This window comes from Lytechinus variegatus, chromosome 10, assembly GCF_018143015.1.
Source record: "Lytechinus variegatus isolate NC3 chromosome 10, Lvar_3.0, whole genome shotgun sequence".
Taxonomy (NCBI): domain Eukaryota; kingdom Metazoa; phylum Echinodermata; class Echinoidea; order Temnopleuroida; family Toxopneustidae; genus Lytechinus; species Lytechinus variegatus.
Genome location: NC_054749.1, coordinates 1,759,967 through 1,779,056, shown reverse-complemented (window position 1 = coordinate 1,779,056; position 19,090 = coordinate 1,759,967). Strand labels below are relative to the sequence as shown.

Here is a 19,090-nt window from a genome sequence, read left to right as displayed (position 1 = left end):
TTGTCAAGAAAACAACGAATGTATGATCATACAGCATAATTAATTATCTAGAATTATTTTGAACAAATATGCATGTAAGATGTTGCAGGCTTTCCATAGTTGTGGTCGATTGGATCAATCGTAGCTCTTCGTGAGACCGGGCCCCGATATCACCAGGCGCTGATCCTTTTTGAGAACCCCCCCCCCCACACACACACCTTTCTTTTTGCATGTCCGAAATAATTTGTTTATTTTGGTCTAATATACACATTTTATGTCATATGAAATAACTTAATTAAAAGCCTGGCCCATTGCCCGATCCACTGTTGCTAAAACGTCGGCGTATAATACGTTCACATCTGAATAAGATAATGGCACCCGTTATCTAATCTCTTTTCCGGGAACTGCTAAACTGATTTGATATAAGTTTTATCTATTAAAGCAAATGCAAACCAGCGGCCTTGTATATATAGCACCACCTCACGTCCCTTACACAAATCTTGCCATGATCCTTACCCATAATGCAACTTTCTGAGCATTCCTTGTAATATAGACCCACTTGAATATCCACGATATCCGCCCCCCCCCCCCTCATAAAAAATCTCATCTCATTAGATATATTACGTCACAATTGGTCGAGTCGTCTAGTCTGCAGGCACAGACCCTGGATTGAAACTTTGATCAACAAGGGTCTTCACACAAGACCAGCGCACATTATGAAACCTGTTATCGGTCGACAGGGCCTTCAGTGCAGAAGTAATTGCAGGCTGTGCAGTCAGGCCCTTTAACCCGAGTGCAGGGGTTAGCATAGCAGACTAGTCGAGTCTTGAATCATAGCGGCTGTCTGTATACACTGCGACGCGTGTCAGGTGTGACGAATACACGAATGCACGTTTACAGGAAAAGGTGGATCAAGGAGCAGACGATGACGACCCCCAGTCAGTGTTTATATTTACATCTGAACCAGTCATCGCCATGTGGCGTCTCCTGTATTCTACGAAGTGCAGCCCTGTATTTGGTTTTTTGTTCATCATCATTCAAACCCCACCCAGTGACCTGAATGGAGAGACCTGTGATTCATGAGTCATTCACAAAGAAGAGAGGGAGAGAGGGGGGGGGGGTATGGGGAGGGGAGAACCAGAGAGAGGGGGTAAATTGATTTTGTCTATTGCCAAATCGTCCACTTATTATGGTCTATACCTTCATATGTCCATGATTAAATCTAATGCTATATATATATATACCGTCCATCAACATTTCGTCTAACAACCATTTGGTCCAATTACCATTTTGGTCCAATAATCACTTCGTCTAATCACCACTTCATCTTTAACATTATTTTTGTCTCATAACCAGTTGGTAGTCTGCAGATACAGACGCTTGGTTTCGCAATTTGCATAGTACATAAATGCAGAGTCCATTCGGTTTAATATCCATTTTCTTTTCTTTTCATTCGTTTCGCCCAATTACACCAAATAAGTATAGACTATTGGCCCGTATTCTGAAGTCAGGTTTAACTTAAACTCAGGTTTAAAGTTGTGGTTGAAGGATGGAAAGCCCAAAGTATCAAAATTTTAATTAAGTCGTATGTTTCTTAATGTTTACTTTGCTCTTTCCTGATTCATCGATATTGAAGACAATCATTTATATATACTTTCTACACAATTATACATGATTTGAGAGCCGATTGAGTTAAAGTATGATGTATCTACTGTTAGTGATTTATGTAGCAATTGGCTGTCCATACTTAAACCACAACTTTAAACCTGAGTTTAAGTTAAACCCGACTTCAGAATACGGGCCAATGGCTATTGGACCAACTGATTATTATACGAAATGGTGGGTGGACGAAATGGCGATTCGACCATGTGGATACTGAACAAACTGATGGTAGACCAAAATGATAGTAGACGATTTGGTATTTTGACGAATTGGCACTGGAAACTTCAAAATAAACCAAGAGCTTTATAATCCATCCCCCTTTGAAAAGATTTTTGGAGTTAAAGATGACAAATTTATCACTTATGTTTTCCTGATCTTCAAATATTATATTTACTTATGCCTTCAAAAGTAATATTCCTTCATTTCAGGGTTTTAAAGTCTATTTGAAAACTTGTATAAGGAAACAGAATATCGCATTGCCAAAAATAAATACTCTTGCACTTCACTTTAAGAAGTGGAAATATGTGTTCTGATGTACAGTGTACTTGTGTAAGAAACTGCTTGTATATTAGATGTACTTGTTTTCTAGCTGAGCCCCTTTATTCCATGTAATACCATAGGCGGTGGGAGCGGGGGGACCTGTCCCCCCTAAATTCGAGGTGGGGGACGGTCCCCCCTCAAACAAAACAAAATTTCTGGTGGACCCCCCTAAATTTGTTGGCTTCCGCCGCCAATGTGTAATACTGCTTTGTTCTGATTCATTATGATTATGTTATTGTTTTGTTCTGTTCTGTTTTTTATTTCGATATTCATGTAATCATTTTGGGTAATGTATGTTGGTAAATATTCTGGGCAATTATTACCCAATTTAGCAAATTTATTACCCAATCATTGGGTTTTTTTACCCAATTTGGACAGATTTTAACCAATAGTTGTGTGGACAGTATGTTGCCCAGGGTTGGTTAAAAGTTAGGAACTTATTTTGCCCAACTATTTTAAGAGTGAAGGAGGGGTATGTAATACGAGCGAGAGAAAGAGGAGATTTGAATTAGTACTATTAGACACAACCTGGTGGGGGGGGGGGGGCGCCGCCTATTGAAATAGAATATCATTGCCAGGAGGCATTCGTGAAAACGGAAAACATGAAAACACAATCATGAATATCGATCAGAATAAATTCATCAGAATAAAACCAGCAGATAAAATTAGGTCTGCCCGGGTTCATAGAATTTCGGCGATGCGCGGCGGCACGAAACTTTTTGTCAGAGTTTGCACGTTTGGACCTTAAGAATAGCAACAAACTCATTGTTATGTGAGAGAGCGAGGGATTTGATGCTACATGGGAAATATCCAGAATTTCATTTTAATGAAAAACTATCCATGGAGGTAAAGTTGAGGGGAAATCCAAATTCTAAGCGATATGTATGAAAGGGAAAACATAATTATATAGGATGAACAAAATGATAGTGGACGTTAAAAAAACACACACAAAGAATATAAAAAATTATGACTGTTTGGTCACTTGGAATAAATCGAAAATTTATTGTAAAACAATTTACTAATATTATGTTGGTTAATGTGTGTCCGACCAAATAACAATGATTAAAAAATACAACATGATTTGGTTAATTTTGACCTTTTTCTGGGGGGGGGGCTAGAGGGTCAGACACAGTCAAATTCATTTGATTTCGGCCAGTGCCTAAAAGAGCACATAGACCTATTTATCATGAATCTGTGCTTATAATTCTGAGAAAAAAACCTTTGCGGTTCTTTTATTTTTATTCTCAAAGTTCAAATATGGCTTTGAAAACGAGCCTACATGCACTGCATGAACTTCGTGATAATTGCCTCCCTTGTGAAATAGACTGAAATAACATCGTTAGTGAAGTGTTTATAAACTCCAGAATAGACAAGAATCATTATGAGCATCGGAAGTTCCGCCTTTGACAACAAGAAAATCGAAACAGGATATGTACAGAGTGAGAAAAGCCTTCGTATATAGAAATGGAGGAAGGTCGTTAGAAAGATATACTCATCGCAATAGGTACTTATGGATAAAAACAATCATGATTTAAACTGTTTGTAATTATGTTAATTTTATTTTGCAGCCTAAGAAAAATAACGACACCCAATGTTGGGCGAGAAAACAAATTAAAGCCTGTGTATAGCTTTGGTAAAGGGTCAATAATGTGATTGATAATCGAATATCATCTAATATGACAGTCTTACTGACGCGTAGAGACCGTTAGATATTTTTCCAACTGCACTTCTCTGAGAATATTTCAAATATTCAAATCTTATATATATAGCGCCCTCTCTCGGCGATGCTTGTTTTGAATTTAAAAAATGGGCATTCAAGCACTTATCTTATAAATTTAGTGATTAGATATCCAAAAGTTACAGACAAAGAACATATCCTGAAAGTTTCAGCCCATTCCATGATATGGAATAGGATTTAATTGAAAGACAAAAACACACAGATATTTTAATTTGATCGGGTGACCCGATCAAGTTAAATTTCCATGTAAAATCGCAAAATTTATCCTGTAAAACACATTTTCATTTCATATCCTCCACATCATAACTGTTATAGGGCATATCCATTCATATTAGCTAGCAATGAATTGGAAAAGTGAAAGGTGCATTTTGGTGGATTTACCATAACTATACACAAGCTTTAAGGCAACGTAGTACCATGCTGTATGTTCGAATACGAATATGCATAGGTAGGCCTATAGTGTTAACAGAAGCAGAAAAATGAAAAAAAAAATATTGATGAGGTTTGATGAAAATCCGTCTAAGAGTAATGAAGTTAGGAATTCCGAAAAGTTATGATCTGGTGACGTCACAAAGGCACAGACGAGCAGCTCCTCCGATATATCGTGTGATATAAATTTTTAAAAAATCTTCTTTAAAAAAAATTGGAAGTGATATTATTTGTGCGATGGATAATAAAATTTATGGAATCTGTATTACACGATGGAGGAGCGATATACTCGCATATGACGTCACATATCACAAACTTTTAAACAATCACATCTATTTTATTCTTTGATGGATTATCATTAAAACCTTCATCAATATTTTTCTCTATTTTTTCTGCTATTATTAATACCAACTTATTGTCAGGTTGAACTTCCCCTCAAAAAGCACCACCCCGTGGAGCCACCCGACGTTCTCAACTACGAGAAATTGGCCAGCTTCGTATCCCATAGTGCAGTATTCTGAGCATTCTTTTGTGTGTATTTGAGTTTGTGTCAGACGTGTATCAGATTGTTTACGTCTGGGACCGACCTTATAATAACGTCACCATCCGAAAGACGTGACCAGGGCTCGAACCTCTGCATCAATGTGTAAGTTCCTCACGTAGATTACACACAGCAAAAACTGTGTACATTGAGGACCACACCAGTTATTTTACACCGGTGTTAAATTGTGCTGTTAGTTTTACACCTATAGGTTATTACAACACATTTTTTTGTTACATTTACACTCTTTGGTGATATGTTCAATCTTTAGGGTGTAATTTTAACACCTCAGGGTGTGGTCCTCTATTAACACCAATTGGTGTCAGTTTTAACACCACAGTTTGCAGGCGCACGCCACAACGCCCAACATGCAGTAAAGTCCTGTACATATATAGGCCAACTGAAAACACTGTAGTGTACACCTAACCCGAAATAATTTGCTACCAAATAGCAATCATGCTGGTAATTTTCCTCTCAAACATTCCAATTTCTCATGCAGTTTTCTCGAAATGTCCCGGAAATGTCTTTAAAAAATAGTTATCTGTAAAGAAGACGCATCGAGTATTGATCAATTCGTTACTCGATCCTTGGTATTCAGCAGGACCCGGATTGAAATTTCGATCAACAAGTGGGTCTTCACACGAGACTAGCAAATATGAAACTGGCCGTTTCTGTACGAAGGTCATTGTAATAATAGGCTGCGCAGACAGACCACTTTTAAAACTGGAGCATGCAGTGACGTGAGAGGGAGACTGGAGTGAAATGGTTTTCGCAGCAGACTAGACATGATCAGAGAGTCATTCAACTACGAAGAAAAAAAAATAAAGAGAGAAAGAAAGAAAAAAACAGCGGGAAGTGGGATAATTTGATAATACCCGCATTTCTTTTATTTCCCGATGTGAAGGTGTTCTTCCATATATCCTTACCTGTCGAATATATATCTCTGATGGCACTTAATTATATAAAGCAAAATCTATAGATAAATTAATAGACAAAATTAAAACACAAAACGAGGCATATTCAAACAATGATCGAAATCCATTTCGTAAATTGACAAGATTTTGTTTTTGTTTTGGGCAATTCCATTAAATATGTACATCCGACTTCCTATATGTAGGACTTCTATGAAAATTTCCGTCTCTGATTTCTTGTTCTTTTGACTGCCTGCAATGCTCTCAAATAACTATGACTTGATTTTATGAAGTCAAGTAAAACTTGAGAAAATGTGTGTCGGACTTACAAAAAGGTTGATTATTTTATGGAATTGCCCTTTTGTTGTTCTTACTGCCCCTTTATATTTTATATAGTCAAAACTTTGAAGAATAGGCACACATAAACAAATGTGAATCAGAGAATAAATGAAAGAAGCGATGCGATGAATGTCGGAAAATACATTCATAACAAACGCGCTGAATATTACGACACGCTTTTAAATTTTAATCCTTCCAGAAGTTCCAGATCATTCGACCAAATACACAATAGAGAAATACGGGGGGGGGGGGGGGCTGCGGGTGCCAAATTCCATATTCTTTTTATGAAGCGAAACCCGATCGGATTTTCCCCATTCAATGTTTTCGTTTTATTGTGTGCTCAAGCATGGCATCGTATTTCTAAAGTCTGCAAATTGTACAGATATTTTGATAAGTCAAACTCCCTCTCGCCTTTCGTATTAAATCTATCACATCGTTGTGATTTCCAAATAGGACAATTTTCTAGCACTTGTATAATAATGTGTATAAAAAAATCCATGCTATTTTGCTGAACCGATTCCACCCCCAAAAAAAACCACAAATGACACGTCACATGCAATGTCTATATTTGAACATAGACATACATGTACGACTAGGAGTACAGTTGGACGTGGTGATATCACCCTTTTTCTGAGAAAAAGGATTGTGTTGTAATTTTGCGGTCGCGACATGAAAATACTTGCGAAGTGGTTTCATTTCGCGGGCTTTGTTTAGCAACTGGCCTTTTATCTGATGATCTAGTTCTCGTATTTTATTACTTTCAAATTACAAGTGCATGGTAAACTTACCCTCTGAACGAGGTGGGGTGCTTTTGATATTACCACTTCCCCCCCATCTTTAAAAATAGATTTTCTATTTTCAAATATAACTTGTAACCGTCATTATTAGTCTGTCAATTATGATGAATACATAGGCCTGATTGTGTCGCAAACACAATACACAGGCCTGTGAATAATTATCCCCTTTAAATTTCTACTACTGGACAAATTTTTGTTATTCAAAATAATGTCCCAGAATCTTGAATATTCTAAAAACTCAATTTAAAATCAAATTATTTCAAATAAATGCCAAACTAAAACACGACAAAATGTATACGCATGTATGGAAGTATTACTAATGTGTGTATGGATGACGGCTTTCCTCTCACATAAATATTCCAGAATTATAATCGATGTTTATTTTGGCTACCATCCAAAACATGTACGCTATCATCAATAGGCTTCAAAACAAGGAAATAACAACCCCACCCTACACTATACCATGTACATTTAGTAGGTCCGTGATTATACACAAACGAAATGCGACTCGCTGCGTGTAAATGTCTATTGTGTGTCTGCCATACACTTGCACAACGTAGATAACGGTCTCCCACTGCGACGTACACAAAAGCACAGCTACACTGTGCGTGGGAGAGACGCGAAGTCCAAACCAAAATGTAAACAATAAATGCGGTGTTGTCGCAATTCGATGCCACGCCGTATACACACAATGTACACGTAACCCAACTACATTATCACAAGGCAAGGAATATTTCCGTCGATGGCATTTTGCAATACCCCATTGTTATTACAGCTCCTTAGCTACATGTACATGTATTATAGAGACAGACTAATGCCTAATATTTACTTGGCATAAAAGATTCATGTACTGATGTAGCACTTCCATACATTTTGAACATTATACTGAACTTACATGTATGAATTTATTATAATTCAACAGAATTGCAATGCCAGCTTGTGATTTTTTTTCAATTTTTTTTGGTCTCATTTATATGTTGAAAATAAATTTTAAAATTCATGGATCCTGATCGAACAAAATTATCATTGTACATGTACTGACATCTTAAAATACTCTATTAGAATACATAGGCCTACATGTCTATTAAAAACAAACTTTTATTTCACACCATCCACACATCATACCAATTTCGGGACATACACAACACATAAAAATAATCTACCAGTATATAGATGAAGTAGGCTAATAATTAGCATGCTGTTTTGTATTTTGAGGCGGACGCTGGGGTCTACAAAAACTGTTAGGCTACATGTATAAAACCTCCAATACACTCATACATGTACAAAAAGTGAAACGGGCAACAAATCTAATGTTTTCATGTGTCATTTCAACACTTTATTAACATATTTTGATGTGATAAAAACATATTGAAACATCTTTATATGGGAACAAAGTAGTACAAACACCAGTTATCAATAATATTTTTCTCTGTCTTTTTACAATTACAGTTTAACATTATTTTACATATGTCATATAATCACATGACCGTCTTGTTTCTTGAAACGAAATCAAGGTTCAAGGCAAAGGAAATAAACTCCTATAGTACAAAAAGAAATCTTTCTCACTTATGAGAACTAAGTAATATCTAAATTATAGATGAAATATTAACCTAAATTTGGAGCAACGACAAAGGCATTAATGTAGAAGTGGACACTGGCATATGGTCAATCCTCACAGCTCACTGAGCAAAAAAATGCAATCATCGACGAGAAGGTCCATTGTAAGACCATCTACCTCCATGATAAGACCGAGAATTAACTTCATGCGTAGGCCTACTAAATGTACAAAGGTTAAAAACATAAATACTATATTGTTTCAATGCAGAGTTTTACAGACATATGTTTCATCTTTCTAAAGCGATGAGGGCTGTCACAGAGATACATGTACATGTACTACAAAGGCTACACACCAGAACATGTAAAACCATGTTTTTAAAGACTTCCAACAGCACACCTACATGTATAGTTTGCAAATATACATGTATGTGTGTTGCTACATGTATGTTCCTGATCGATAATCAATACATGTACATGTAGGTTCTCGGGAGTCAACATATAGATGCATTTATAGGAGTCAACATAACTTCAGTATGGTTAGTTTTAGTTATTAAATGCGATTAACATATTATAGATACCTTCCCATCCAAGAATCCAAACTACAGCTACAAAATTGCACTACTTACTAATATTGTAAATAAAGAATACTGTACCTTTCCTTTAAAAAAAATCAGACAGAAGATGCATGTGTGTAATGTACATCTTCAACTGGTAAACAATGGTACCTTGTTACTTGCATATACATGTAAGTTCATATGAATTTGAATGAGATACACATGGCATAGCATATACACCTGTTCGTAATATTTGACATTCATTATCAATGAAACAAAACCTGTCATATTTATCTTGACTTTAATATAGATAACACTTTTTTATCAATACATGTCATATTACAACTACAACATGTAGGTTTTATTTGGTATAGAAAAAGTAGAAATTAAACACTTCATAACAATGCTCTTTTGTTAATTCAACAAAAGAATTAAGGCTACATGTATTAAACTTCAACATGTACAAAATTATTACATGCCAAATTCAAACTAAAACATGTAGGTTTTATGTTTGGCTTTAATTTTAAATTCTGCAATACATTTTAAATCTTTTTGAAACAAGCCCACATCCTAACTTCATGAATAAATATGGCACATGGCGAAAAATGAAAAGAAAAAATACAGAAAGTTCAGATTCCAAAACATCAATAGACTCTTATTCTTTTTTTTTATACAATTTCTTGATACTAAAACCACTAAAATATTTATGAATAATGGCCAAAGATTTTTATTTTTACAAACTTTGTTGTACTTTTATGCAGTTTCATGAAAAAAATGTCTCAAAGAAAAGTCTATGATGATGCATGTCATGTCACCTTGTGACATTATCCATTAACATAAAGAAATTACTATCAAACTTAAAATTGTACATGCTTCTGCATAATTTTACAACAAAAATTACTTTGGTAGAATTTGGTCACAAAACATAATCTGATTTTTTTTCAATGCGAATTTGCATTCAATGCCAATATGTCTGCCTACATATTAATTATCTTATTAAAAGAGAAACCAAAAAATGAATAATAGTTGTCTTAAACACATTTTTTTTCTCGGTTGAATTAGTTTCAAAATCACAATTAGAATGGGCATTCTGTAAACTAATATATTGTACCTACATGTAATCATTAGACTTTTAAATCCCAATTACGGACAACCTTGTCATAAAGGTTACATGTGTACATCTTCAACAGTAATACATGCAGGTCTCATATAAACTGCCATGTAGAAATAAAAAATACAAATCATCATGAATATCATCTTTCTGGGAAATTCCTGGAAGTACTGGCACTTCAATGTACATGTACTGTACACTGTACATGTATGTACTGTACATTCTGTCTGTACATACCAGTATTTACACATTATAATTTCCCTTCAATAAGATGCTGATGTCACATGTATATTGATCACAATATTAAATGGCTGATTGAGGATAAATGTATGATATTCAGAATACAGCACACACAAACAACCATTTGCATATCACAAAGACTCAACATAACATAAAAAAAACCTACATGTAGACGCATGTAAAGTAGACAGTACAAACTGTATATCACCGAGCTGTTTACTAGATTGATGTACATTTACTAGTAACACTTACATGTACAGTTACACAATATACAGGTACATGTACTGTGTCCAAAAGTGCATACAATGTACGTGTGCTACATGTAGATTGTAGAATCATAAAAAAATACTTGTCAACAATAAATCAAACCCTACACATACAGTTATACATGTATGTAGTACCCCTTCAAGTTCAAATTAGCAGACTTGTAAAAATATTTGTACCAACAACTAAATTCAATAATAAACTACCTTTTACAGACAATGATGCAAGGGGAAAATAAAAATATGATATCACAACTAAATGTTGATCATAAAATCAATTTTAAAAAAAAGGAGCAATGCCCATGTAATTCCAAATACTCTGAAAACATGTACAAGTGCAAATGAGATAGATGTACATGTACATGTCTATGATAAGGAAATTAAAATGAATGCACCTGTAATCTTCTATTTTCTATCTTTTCATTGATGTCCATTACATAACTTTGCAAACTCACAATGTTTACTCCTGCTGTACCTTGTACGTACATGTACATGCATTTCTTTTTGAAGAACAAAACTCATAGATCACATGTCCATGTATGACCTTCACATGCACAGGACAAGAATACCAGACCATTGTTTACCATTCAATAATCTCAAGTTTCTTGGTAGAGACCTCTTCAAAATTGTTTAAGGGTGTAAAGATGTAGTTTGAAGTACGGTAACAAAAAGTGTAAAATGTGTATCAAATTAATACTTAAATTTCGCTACAATGTACACTAAACTAAAAACACAAAATTTGCATAAATAATGGTACATAGTATGTTAAAACTTGAGTTAATTGAAAAGACGTCCTCTTACAATGCCATTTCTGTATGTGCCATTATAGCTCAGCTGATTTTGAAGGTAACAGGTCATCATTATCGTCGTCATGTATGACGAGGAATATTTTTTATGAACATCAAATTACTGTACATCACATACTGTACTGCACTGCTGCTTTACATGTATGTGTGTATGACAATAGGTCAATGAAATGGTCTTCCTGAGTAGTCACAGAATCTACAACGTACATACTTACACAAAAATGTATATGTAAAATATGCAATGATGAACACACACACACTATCCTCATCAACTTTTGTCATAACCTTGGTCATTTTCAAGCATAAATGCATCTCGATATACAGTACACATGTATATGGCACATGCACCTTTTCTACATGTGAATTAAACTTACTTGTAACTCCTTCCAAATATTTCCTGAAATCTATCTTGGTCTTAGTCATAGAGGAAGTGGATTCCTGGTACAAATTTATACATTCACGCTCACGTGACCTCTACACTTTCTATTTCTCTCACACATGTTACCTTGCAGGTACATTATCTCCCATTTGATGTCAACATGAGAAGGCTGGAGCTCCTGCAGAATGATCAATGGATTGACGCATCTTCATGAAGTTGTTGACAGTTGCTACGCTAAATATCAGCTGCAAAATATATGTTCCATGCAAGACACATGAATCCCTGCTGTTTCCATGGTGATGGCTATTCCGTATTGGACCTCCCTTACATGTCTGTCAGTGCGCCGACAACAACCCAATATTCTGCTGCCTTCCGTTACATAATCGATCTTCTCAATAGAGTTTTCCTAGTATTGTCAAAGCTTCAAGAGCAGTCTTACGAGTGTGGCCCGCATCACAAATGCCACAGGGAATGGACGTGTGCCGATTCACCTCTGTGGCTCGACTTCCATCGACTGCTTGCTGTTGGGCCGGGCAAAGCAGCTGGGCTGAAGCTGGACAGTTTGTATGGGAGATGTGGCCATTGCCATGGGCGAGGCACCAAGGCATTTGTCCGTAGGGGTCGCCCCCAATTTTGAAAAGCTGGTGAGAATGTCTGGAAAGTTTGGCGGTGTTGCAGGTGTGTTCGCAGGAGCATGTATCTGCACAATTGAAAAAAAAATGACTTGAAATAACTGGACGAAAATAGAATGAATTTTTCAAACATGAACAAGAATACTAACAAACATGAGTTCCATCTCAAGTTCTCAACTCTTACAATCTGAGTTCAACAAGGCTACATGTACATGTAGCGTCAATGCCACTAAATTAATCATTGTCATGGATATTTTTATTTTTATGCTTGCTACATTGTACTCTTTCATTTTTTGCTACATGTAAGTGCCCTAATTGCCCTACAAATATGGAAATTGAAAGTCAGGTGACTAGCACAGGCTAAAGGGTCATTGTTCTATAATGAAAGGTACTATTTAGACTTTGGAGGTACAATCAAGATGGTTTCATGATTTATGAGTTTGGGGTTTTGATGAAGCAGAAATGGTAGGCCTTCATGTACAATCACAATGTACATGTTCTCTGATTACATGTACTCACCGAATGTCCCCCTTGTCTGTAGTACTGATGGTTATTAGCAGGAATAGCTGCTTCTTGGAAGAACACACTTAGCGCCGTCTGAAAAAGAAAGTTGAAAATATACAATGAGACAATTGGGGAATTTAATCATTGTCAATAAAACCAAAATGCATACAGCAGATTTAAGCTTGACAAAAACACCAGAGCTTAATTCTACCTATGAATTCAAAATCAATACCACAAATTTGAAAAAGCACTGCAGAAATTATATATTGAAAAACAAAACACCCAAAACATGTATTCCTAACATTTAGCAATAAATCAAATTTCCCCTACTTTTTGGTTAAACAAGATGAAAAGCATGTGGTGAACTTTGAAGAATGGACTCTTCAAAACAGAATGTAGATTTGATCGAAAGTAAAAATACTAACATCATCATATTTGCTCATTTTCCTTCCAAAAACATTCGTCTGCTGATTTTAACTCTGTATCACATACAGAGTGCTGCAGGACTCTGAATGGCGGCAGACATCAGGGATGAAAGAAAGAACACTCACGTTCACTGCTCACTTTTGTTACTTCATCATTGCAAAATGGGCAGTTGACAAGGGCAAAAAACAATCTTGACTTCCTTCCTTCTAAATCAAGGTCCATGACAAGATTTAAATTTCTACATGTACATGTATTTTACACACCCCCCAAAATAATTTGGCAGGGGGGGGGTGGTGTGGAGGGCTGGAAAATAACAAAAGAGCCCTCAAACTTCCCACTTCACTCCAACGTTACAGTTTATCCAAAGTGCCAGATACATGTATGCAGGCCTAAGGCTATGCAATCGGTTGAGGAGCCCCTGAAAATAATCGTTTTTTTAAATGCCTGAATGGCTGGCTCTAAATGGGAAATTGAAAATTACCCAAGCTAATTAGTGGGGCACTGAGGCCAGTCAACTGGGCATCCACAAGACATCCAAGCCAGGGCCTTTGGTTCATTTAATTTGGGCCAGAGTGCCATGAATCGTTACTGCTGTTGTACATGTACATGTATGGGTGTTAATGTTATGTTTGCACTTTCAAGGAAATTTTCATACTTCCAGAAAATTTAGGTCTTTTCCAGGTTATTTCAGGGAAAATGAAAACTTTCTGGAGATCATTGTTGTATTGGAATTATTTAACAACCTTTCATATTTTTCAATTAAACAACCTTTCACATTTTTTAATTGCTCTTATTGATACCTTCTATGTACATGTACGGTGTACATGTACATGTAGGCCTAACTAATTACAGATTTACATTTATACTTCTTTTTTCATGTATTGTAAGCCTATTGTATTACATGGAAACGATGTAAGATATTGTCTATCTCTGGCTGTAGAGCATAAATTTTCTTTCTTTTGATCATCTGCTCTTTGAAGATTAGCAATTCAATTGCTAACAAATAAATTTGCATCATCAAAACCAAGACTTAACGGATGGATACAGATCTAATTTTCTAATGTGTAACAAAAAATTATAATTTTTTAATTTGTAACAAACAATCAAAATTGACTTAGGGTGGGGTTGGATGTACAGACACACAGGCAATTGTCTGAAATTAGGATGCTGGGTCAGGTGTCCAGACAATTAAAAATTTTGAAGCCACTTTTTTTTTCCAAATGGCCGTTAAAAATTGATTGTCCGGACACACTCCTCCTGCTGTGGTCAGAGATCAGCAATTATGGCTGGAATAACAACACAGCAACTGGGTTGCACCGTAGGTCCATGGTTGCACACATATAACATAGGCCTGTATATGAACTTGGGTTTAAATTAAACCCTAGTTTAAACTTAAGTTGTGGGAATAACTACTGAGAGCTAATTGGAGCACAAATCCCCTAATACAGTACACATGATGCACATCACCATGATCACACCCACATTTGTTTGTAATTGTCTGGGAATGATAACTTGAATTCTTAATTATTCTTCATTATAAAAGCAAAACTCCAAAAGGAAACAAAATAGTAATCATAAGAATAAACAAATAATTACAATACAGATTATTTGGCTCCCCATTATACGGGCCATTGGTTTCAAACACAGTCACAATGTCAATACCATGCGCAAACATGGCCATCATCAATGGACGACTTTTTTTAGTCTCCATCTCCATCACTCTCTCTGCCCTCCTCAATCGGCCCAGACAGGCCGGGTCAAACAAGAAACGTGGACCAAAAAAAGGCAACAATCAAATTAATAAATGGTCAAAATATGTTCCTTGAACAAGGTGACATTGTAGGGAAAAGATCCATCGTACATATAAATTAAAATCTAGTCTACTAGTACCGTACTTCTGAAAAAAGGTGTTTTTTCAAAGGTACCGGTACAGTGCAGTGGCAGTGCGAAATACGACTGAGACAAAACATTCATTGGCATTGCGCTGACATGTAAACACAAGAGCGTGGCGTTGGCGATGCAGAGATAAAAATAATTTGGAACCAATTTAATTAAATAAAAGTTACCTCAAATTGCCAATGTGTTTTCTGCAAAATTTGCCTGGCTTGATCAGCGTTACATCCAGCTGCTGACACAAACTGATTAATCATAATTTGTTCCTTCAAAATAGCTTCCATTTTGGATAGATTCCGTTCGGCAATTCCACCCCAAATTTTCAGTCCTGCGTTGGCACCAAATCCTGAACAACAACAAACCCTGTTCTTCCGCATATGTAACACACGTAGGCTATTCCTGCGTATACATGCAGTACAGTTTCCAAACGCATGCACAGTTATATAGTTAGCTCTCGTCATTTGGCCTCCATTCGTCAAACGTGCATGCACATCGACTCGGCCAGAGGTTTATTGACAAATGACGTCATAAGTGGGGCGACGAATACCTCTGCTGATTGGTTGTTATATGTGTACAATCGGAATCGTTCATTATCAAAGAGGGGTGATTGGGTGCAAACAAAAGCAAATGTAGATTACGTGGAATCCCATGAATTGAATCATCACAACACAACATCCCGACACGTTGTCAACAAAGTAACGATTCATCAACAAAAACTAATTTGCATAAATATATTGTGATATAAATGCCTAGTTACGTGCAGATTGATACAAAATGTTACACATCGTAAAGAATTGTAATTGTTCAATTGAATATTTGTATCGTCTGTATTGGATTATGAAATAAAATACATATATTGTAAATTAAAAAATAAATATGAATAAATAAAGGAATGAAAATTAAAAATGAAGTTGAACTTGTATAAAAAAAATCAATAAATGGAGCTAAAGGAAAAATAAAGGCATTCCATTTTCCTGTTATTAATTTTTCTCTATTCTTTCTCATCCGTGTTTTTTTCTCCTTGTTTCTCTGCCTCTTGGCCCGCCGTACATCGGTAGAATTTTTCAAAGAGACTTTAAATTAAACCATTGGGCTCGATCGTCTCGCTCGCTCACATCAAATAATTTACCACAAAGGGATGCCATCCTTTATCATATGCAAACTACTTCCCTTTTCGCATAACATTAAAGGAGACGTTCACCCCTTCCACCCCGGGTTCCACCCCTAATAATGATTTGCATAAAAAACACATGAGGGTGAAAATGTAAGATAAGAACATTGTGCATGGAATTTGATATTCAATACATCAGCCGACGACATCACATTCACTATTACTTTTTTTAAAATTGTGACAGAAAAATGTACTTGTTGCAGTTTTGACATTAAAATTGCAAAATTACAACGGCAATTATGCATTTTCAGGGAGGAATCAAACTTTCATTACAATTGTTAAAACGAAAACGAAATTATATTTAATCTAGTAAGATACAAATATAACGAAACTGTACATCACTGGCTCTCTCATTTGCATATCATAATGACCATCCTATTATATGTATAACTGTTTGTTTTGTGAAACTAAGCAAAACATTGAAATTTTAAAAATTTATTTCGTTATATCCGATTTGATGAAAAAAAGTCAGCATTAGGCCTATGCTAGTTAATTTTTCTATTCTTATCCATTTTTGTGTGTGTGGTGGGATGGAGGTAGACCATAGAGTTAAGGTAGACTTCCCTTAAACATTGATATTAAGTCTTGCTTAGTCTTATTCTTTAGCCTGCTTTTATCACCCATCTTTTTTTTTAAAGATTAACCAGAGAAATAGTGGCGATGACAAAACAGTCTAAGGTAGACAGCCTATTGATAAAACATTCAATGCATTCACTATTGAAATCCTGAATAGTTGTATAAGCTCATCGGGCAATGGAATATTTCGATTATGAAAATAATACTTCTAGTGCAGGGGTTCTCAAACTACGGCCCGCGGGCCGGATCCGGCCCGCAGAGCTTCTCCATCCGGCCCGCGAGATTCTATTGGGATTTTTTAATCACTTTATAGCTCAATATGATTACATTGTGTATCTACGTAGACCTAACCATAATAAAAGTAATGGCAGTCAAATTAATTTGACTTTTAAACAAAGTTAAGTGGAGTCTTTACTGTCTGTTCGATCTACTTTCTCATTAGACGACCAGCGCAGTTGTCACCATGTTTGGATCTACATAGAGGAGCGAAAGAACATTTTCCATAATGAACATTTCAAAGAACTAACTCATACCGAAGTACCTTAGGGGCCAAATGGTTTTCAAATGGGGGTCTGGTCATCCAAAAAATCACAATCATAACTTTTATGGTCAGTTTTAAGTTTTTGTACATAGTTTTTGAAAAAAAAAGTGGGGGGCTGTCAGCCCCCCCCCTTCCAAGGCCCCTGCTTGCCCCATCCTTGTTATAGTCTAAAACAGACATGGTCTATTATTCATTCTACCTTGACTACAAAAAATATTGATACCTCAAGACATTATCTGTCTCCCCAATACCAGGTATGTATATGTATAGGTACAATCTAGATTCGTTTTAATACCGGTGTGTTGGCTCAGTTGGTATAGAGCGTCCGTCTCACAACCGGGAGGTCGGGGGTTCAAACCCCGGCCGCGTCAGACCAAAAGACGTTAAAAGATGGGAGTTGCTGCTACCCTGTTTGGCGTTCAACGATTAAAGGGATAGAGCCTCGTCAATCTGGCGCTGCACAGTGGCTGCCGGGCCCACGATCAATTGGGCAAAGCAAATTTTCGGAGTATTTCATTTCATGTCTATTTCGAACAATAGATTATGGATTTTTTTTATATGTTTTAAAGTTCTACAATTTGTTATCATTAATATTGACTTTGAAATCTTTTCTAATTTTGCCCGCGTTCAATATGAAACTGTTATAAATTAGTTGGATTAAATGTTCTCAAAATAAGGGCCAGGTTGCACATGAGGGCATCTAGGACCCCGACCGCAAGGGTCGTTTCGCTTCGCCACAATTTTTTTCTAAGTATCCACTTCTCCCTGGCCCTTTCAGGTTTACTTGGAGTCTCATCTGGCCCTTCAAAGAAAAAGATTGAGAACCCCTGTTCTAGTGCAACTACTGAGAGAGTGTCTACGGCCTTCATAACCAGCTGTAGTAATGAAGGCCGTTATGGATCAGCTATAATATATAGGGTCCTGGGTTATGGATACAATGAGATTCGGGCAGTGAAAATTCCCTCTCTCCGCAAAACTGTGCAAGCAAAGCAAGCGAGAAAGATTTTTTTTACCTTTTATATAATATTGAAAGATTACAAGTAATTTTTCATCCCTTTTCCTTTCCTTTTATTTTTTTTCTTCTAATTTGTGCAAAATTTTTGGGGTCCATGGTACATCAATCAACAACCCCCCAATGCGTCAATGATGAGGGGACAGATTCTGGAGGTTTTTATCCCAAAGATCAATAGTACTAGTTTTTTTTAATTCAGACAGTGAGAAAAGAATGCCGGAACATAATGGATAATCTTCATCATGACCGCCGACGCCGCTACCACCACCACCACCAACTTCACCACCATCATATTCATTATCATTGTTATCACTATTATTAACATTTATTTATTATCACTATCATAACAATGATCATGATGATGATGATGATCATCATCATCATCCTACTCCTCCACCTCACCAAAGACGATGATGAGGAATGCAAAAATTATAATGATAATAATAGGCCTAGCAATCATTATGATGGTGACAATGGTGATGATGTTAA

The 19,090-nt window shown here is 36.2% G+C and overlaps 1 protein-coding gene across 1 annotated transcript; it reads right to left on the bottom strand.

Moving 5' to 3' along the window:
- Positions 1-8,246: 8,246 nt before the first annotated feature.
- Positions 8,247-15,753, bottom strand: LOC121422305 (UBA-like domain-containing protein 1). Its single transcript, XM_041617255.1, has 3 exons — positions 15,475-15,753; positions 12,998-13,075; positions 8,247-12,546 (listed from the first exon to the last, which is right to left on the bottom strand). Exons 1-3 carry the CDS (start codon positions 15,676-15,678, stop codon positions 12,334-12,336), a joined length of 495 nt encoding a protein of 164 aa, XP_041473189.1. The 5' UTR covers positions 15,679-15,753; the 3' UTR covers positions 8,247-12,333.
- Positions 15,754-19,090: the final 3,337 nt, after the last annotated feature.

What these genes read in the sequence shown, in the direction of transcription:
- LOC121422305 (XM_041617255.1), bottom strand. Translation starts at nt 15,678, where the DNA reads ATGCGGAAGAACAGGGTTTGTTGTTGTTCAGGATTTGGTGCCAACGCA. An exon ending in AAACACATTGGCAATTTGAG is followed by an intron (nt 13,076 to 15,474) that starts GTAACTTTTATT and finishes TTTCTTTTTCAG; the next exon opens with ACGGCGCTAAGTGTGTTCTT. An exon ending in ACAGACAAGGGGGACATTCG is followed by an intron (nt 12,547 to 12,997) that starts GTGAGTACATGT and finishes TCAATTGTGCAG; the next exon opens with ATACATGCTCCTGCGAACAC.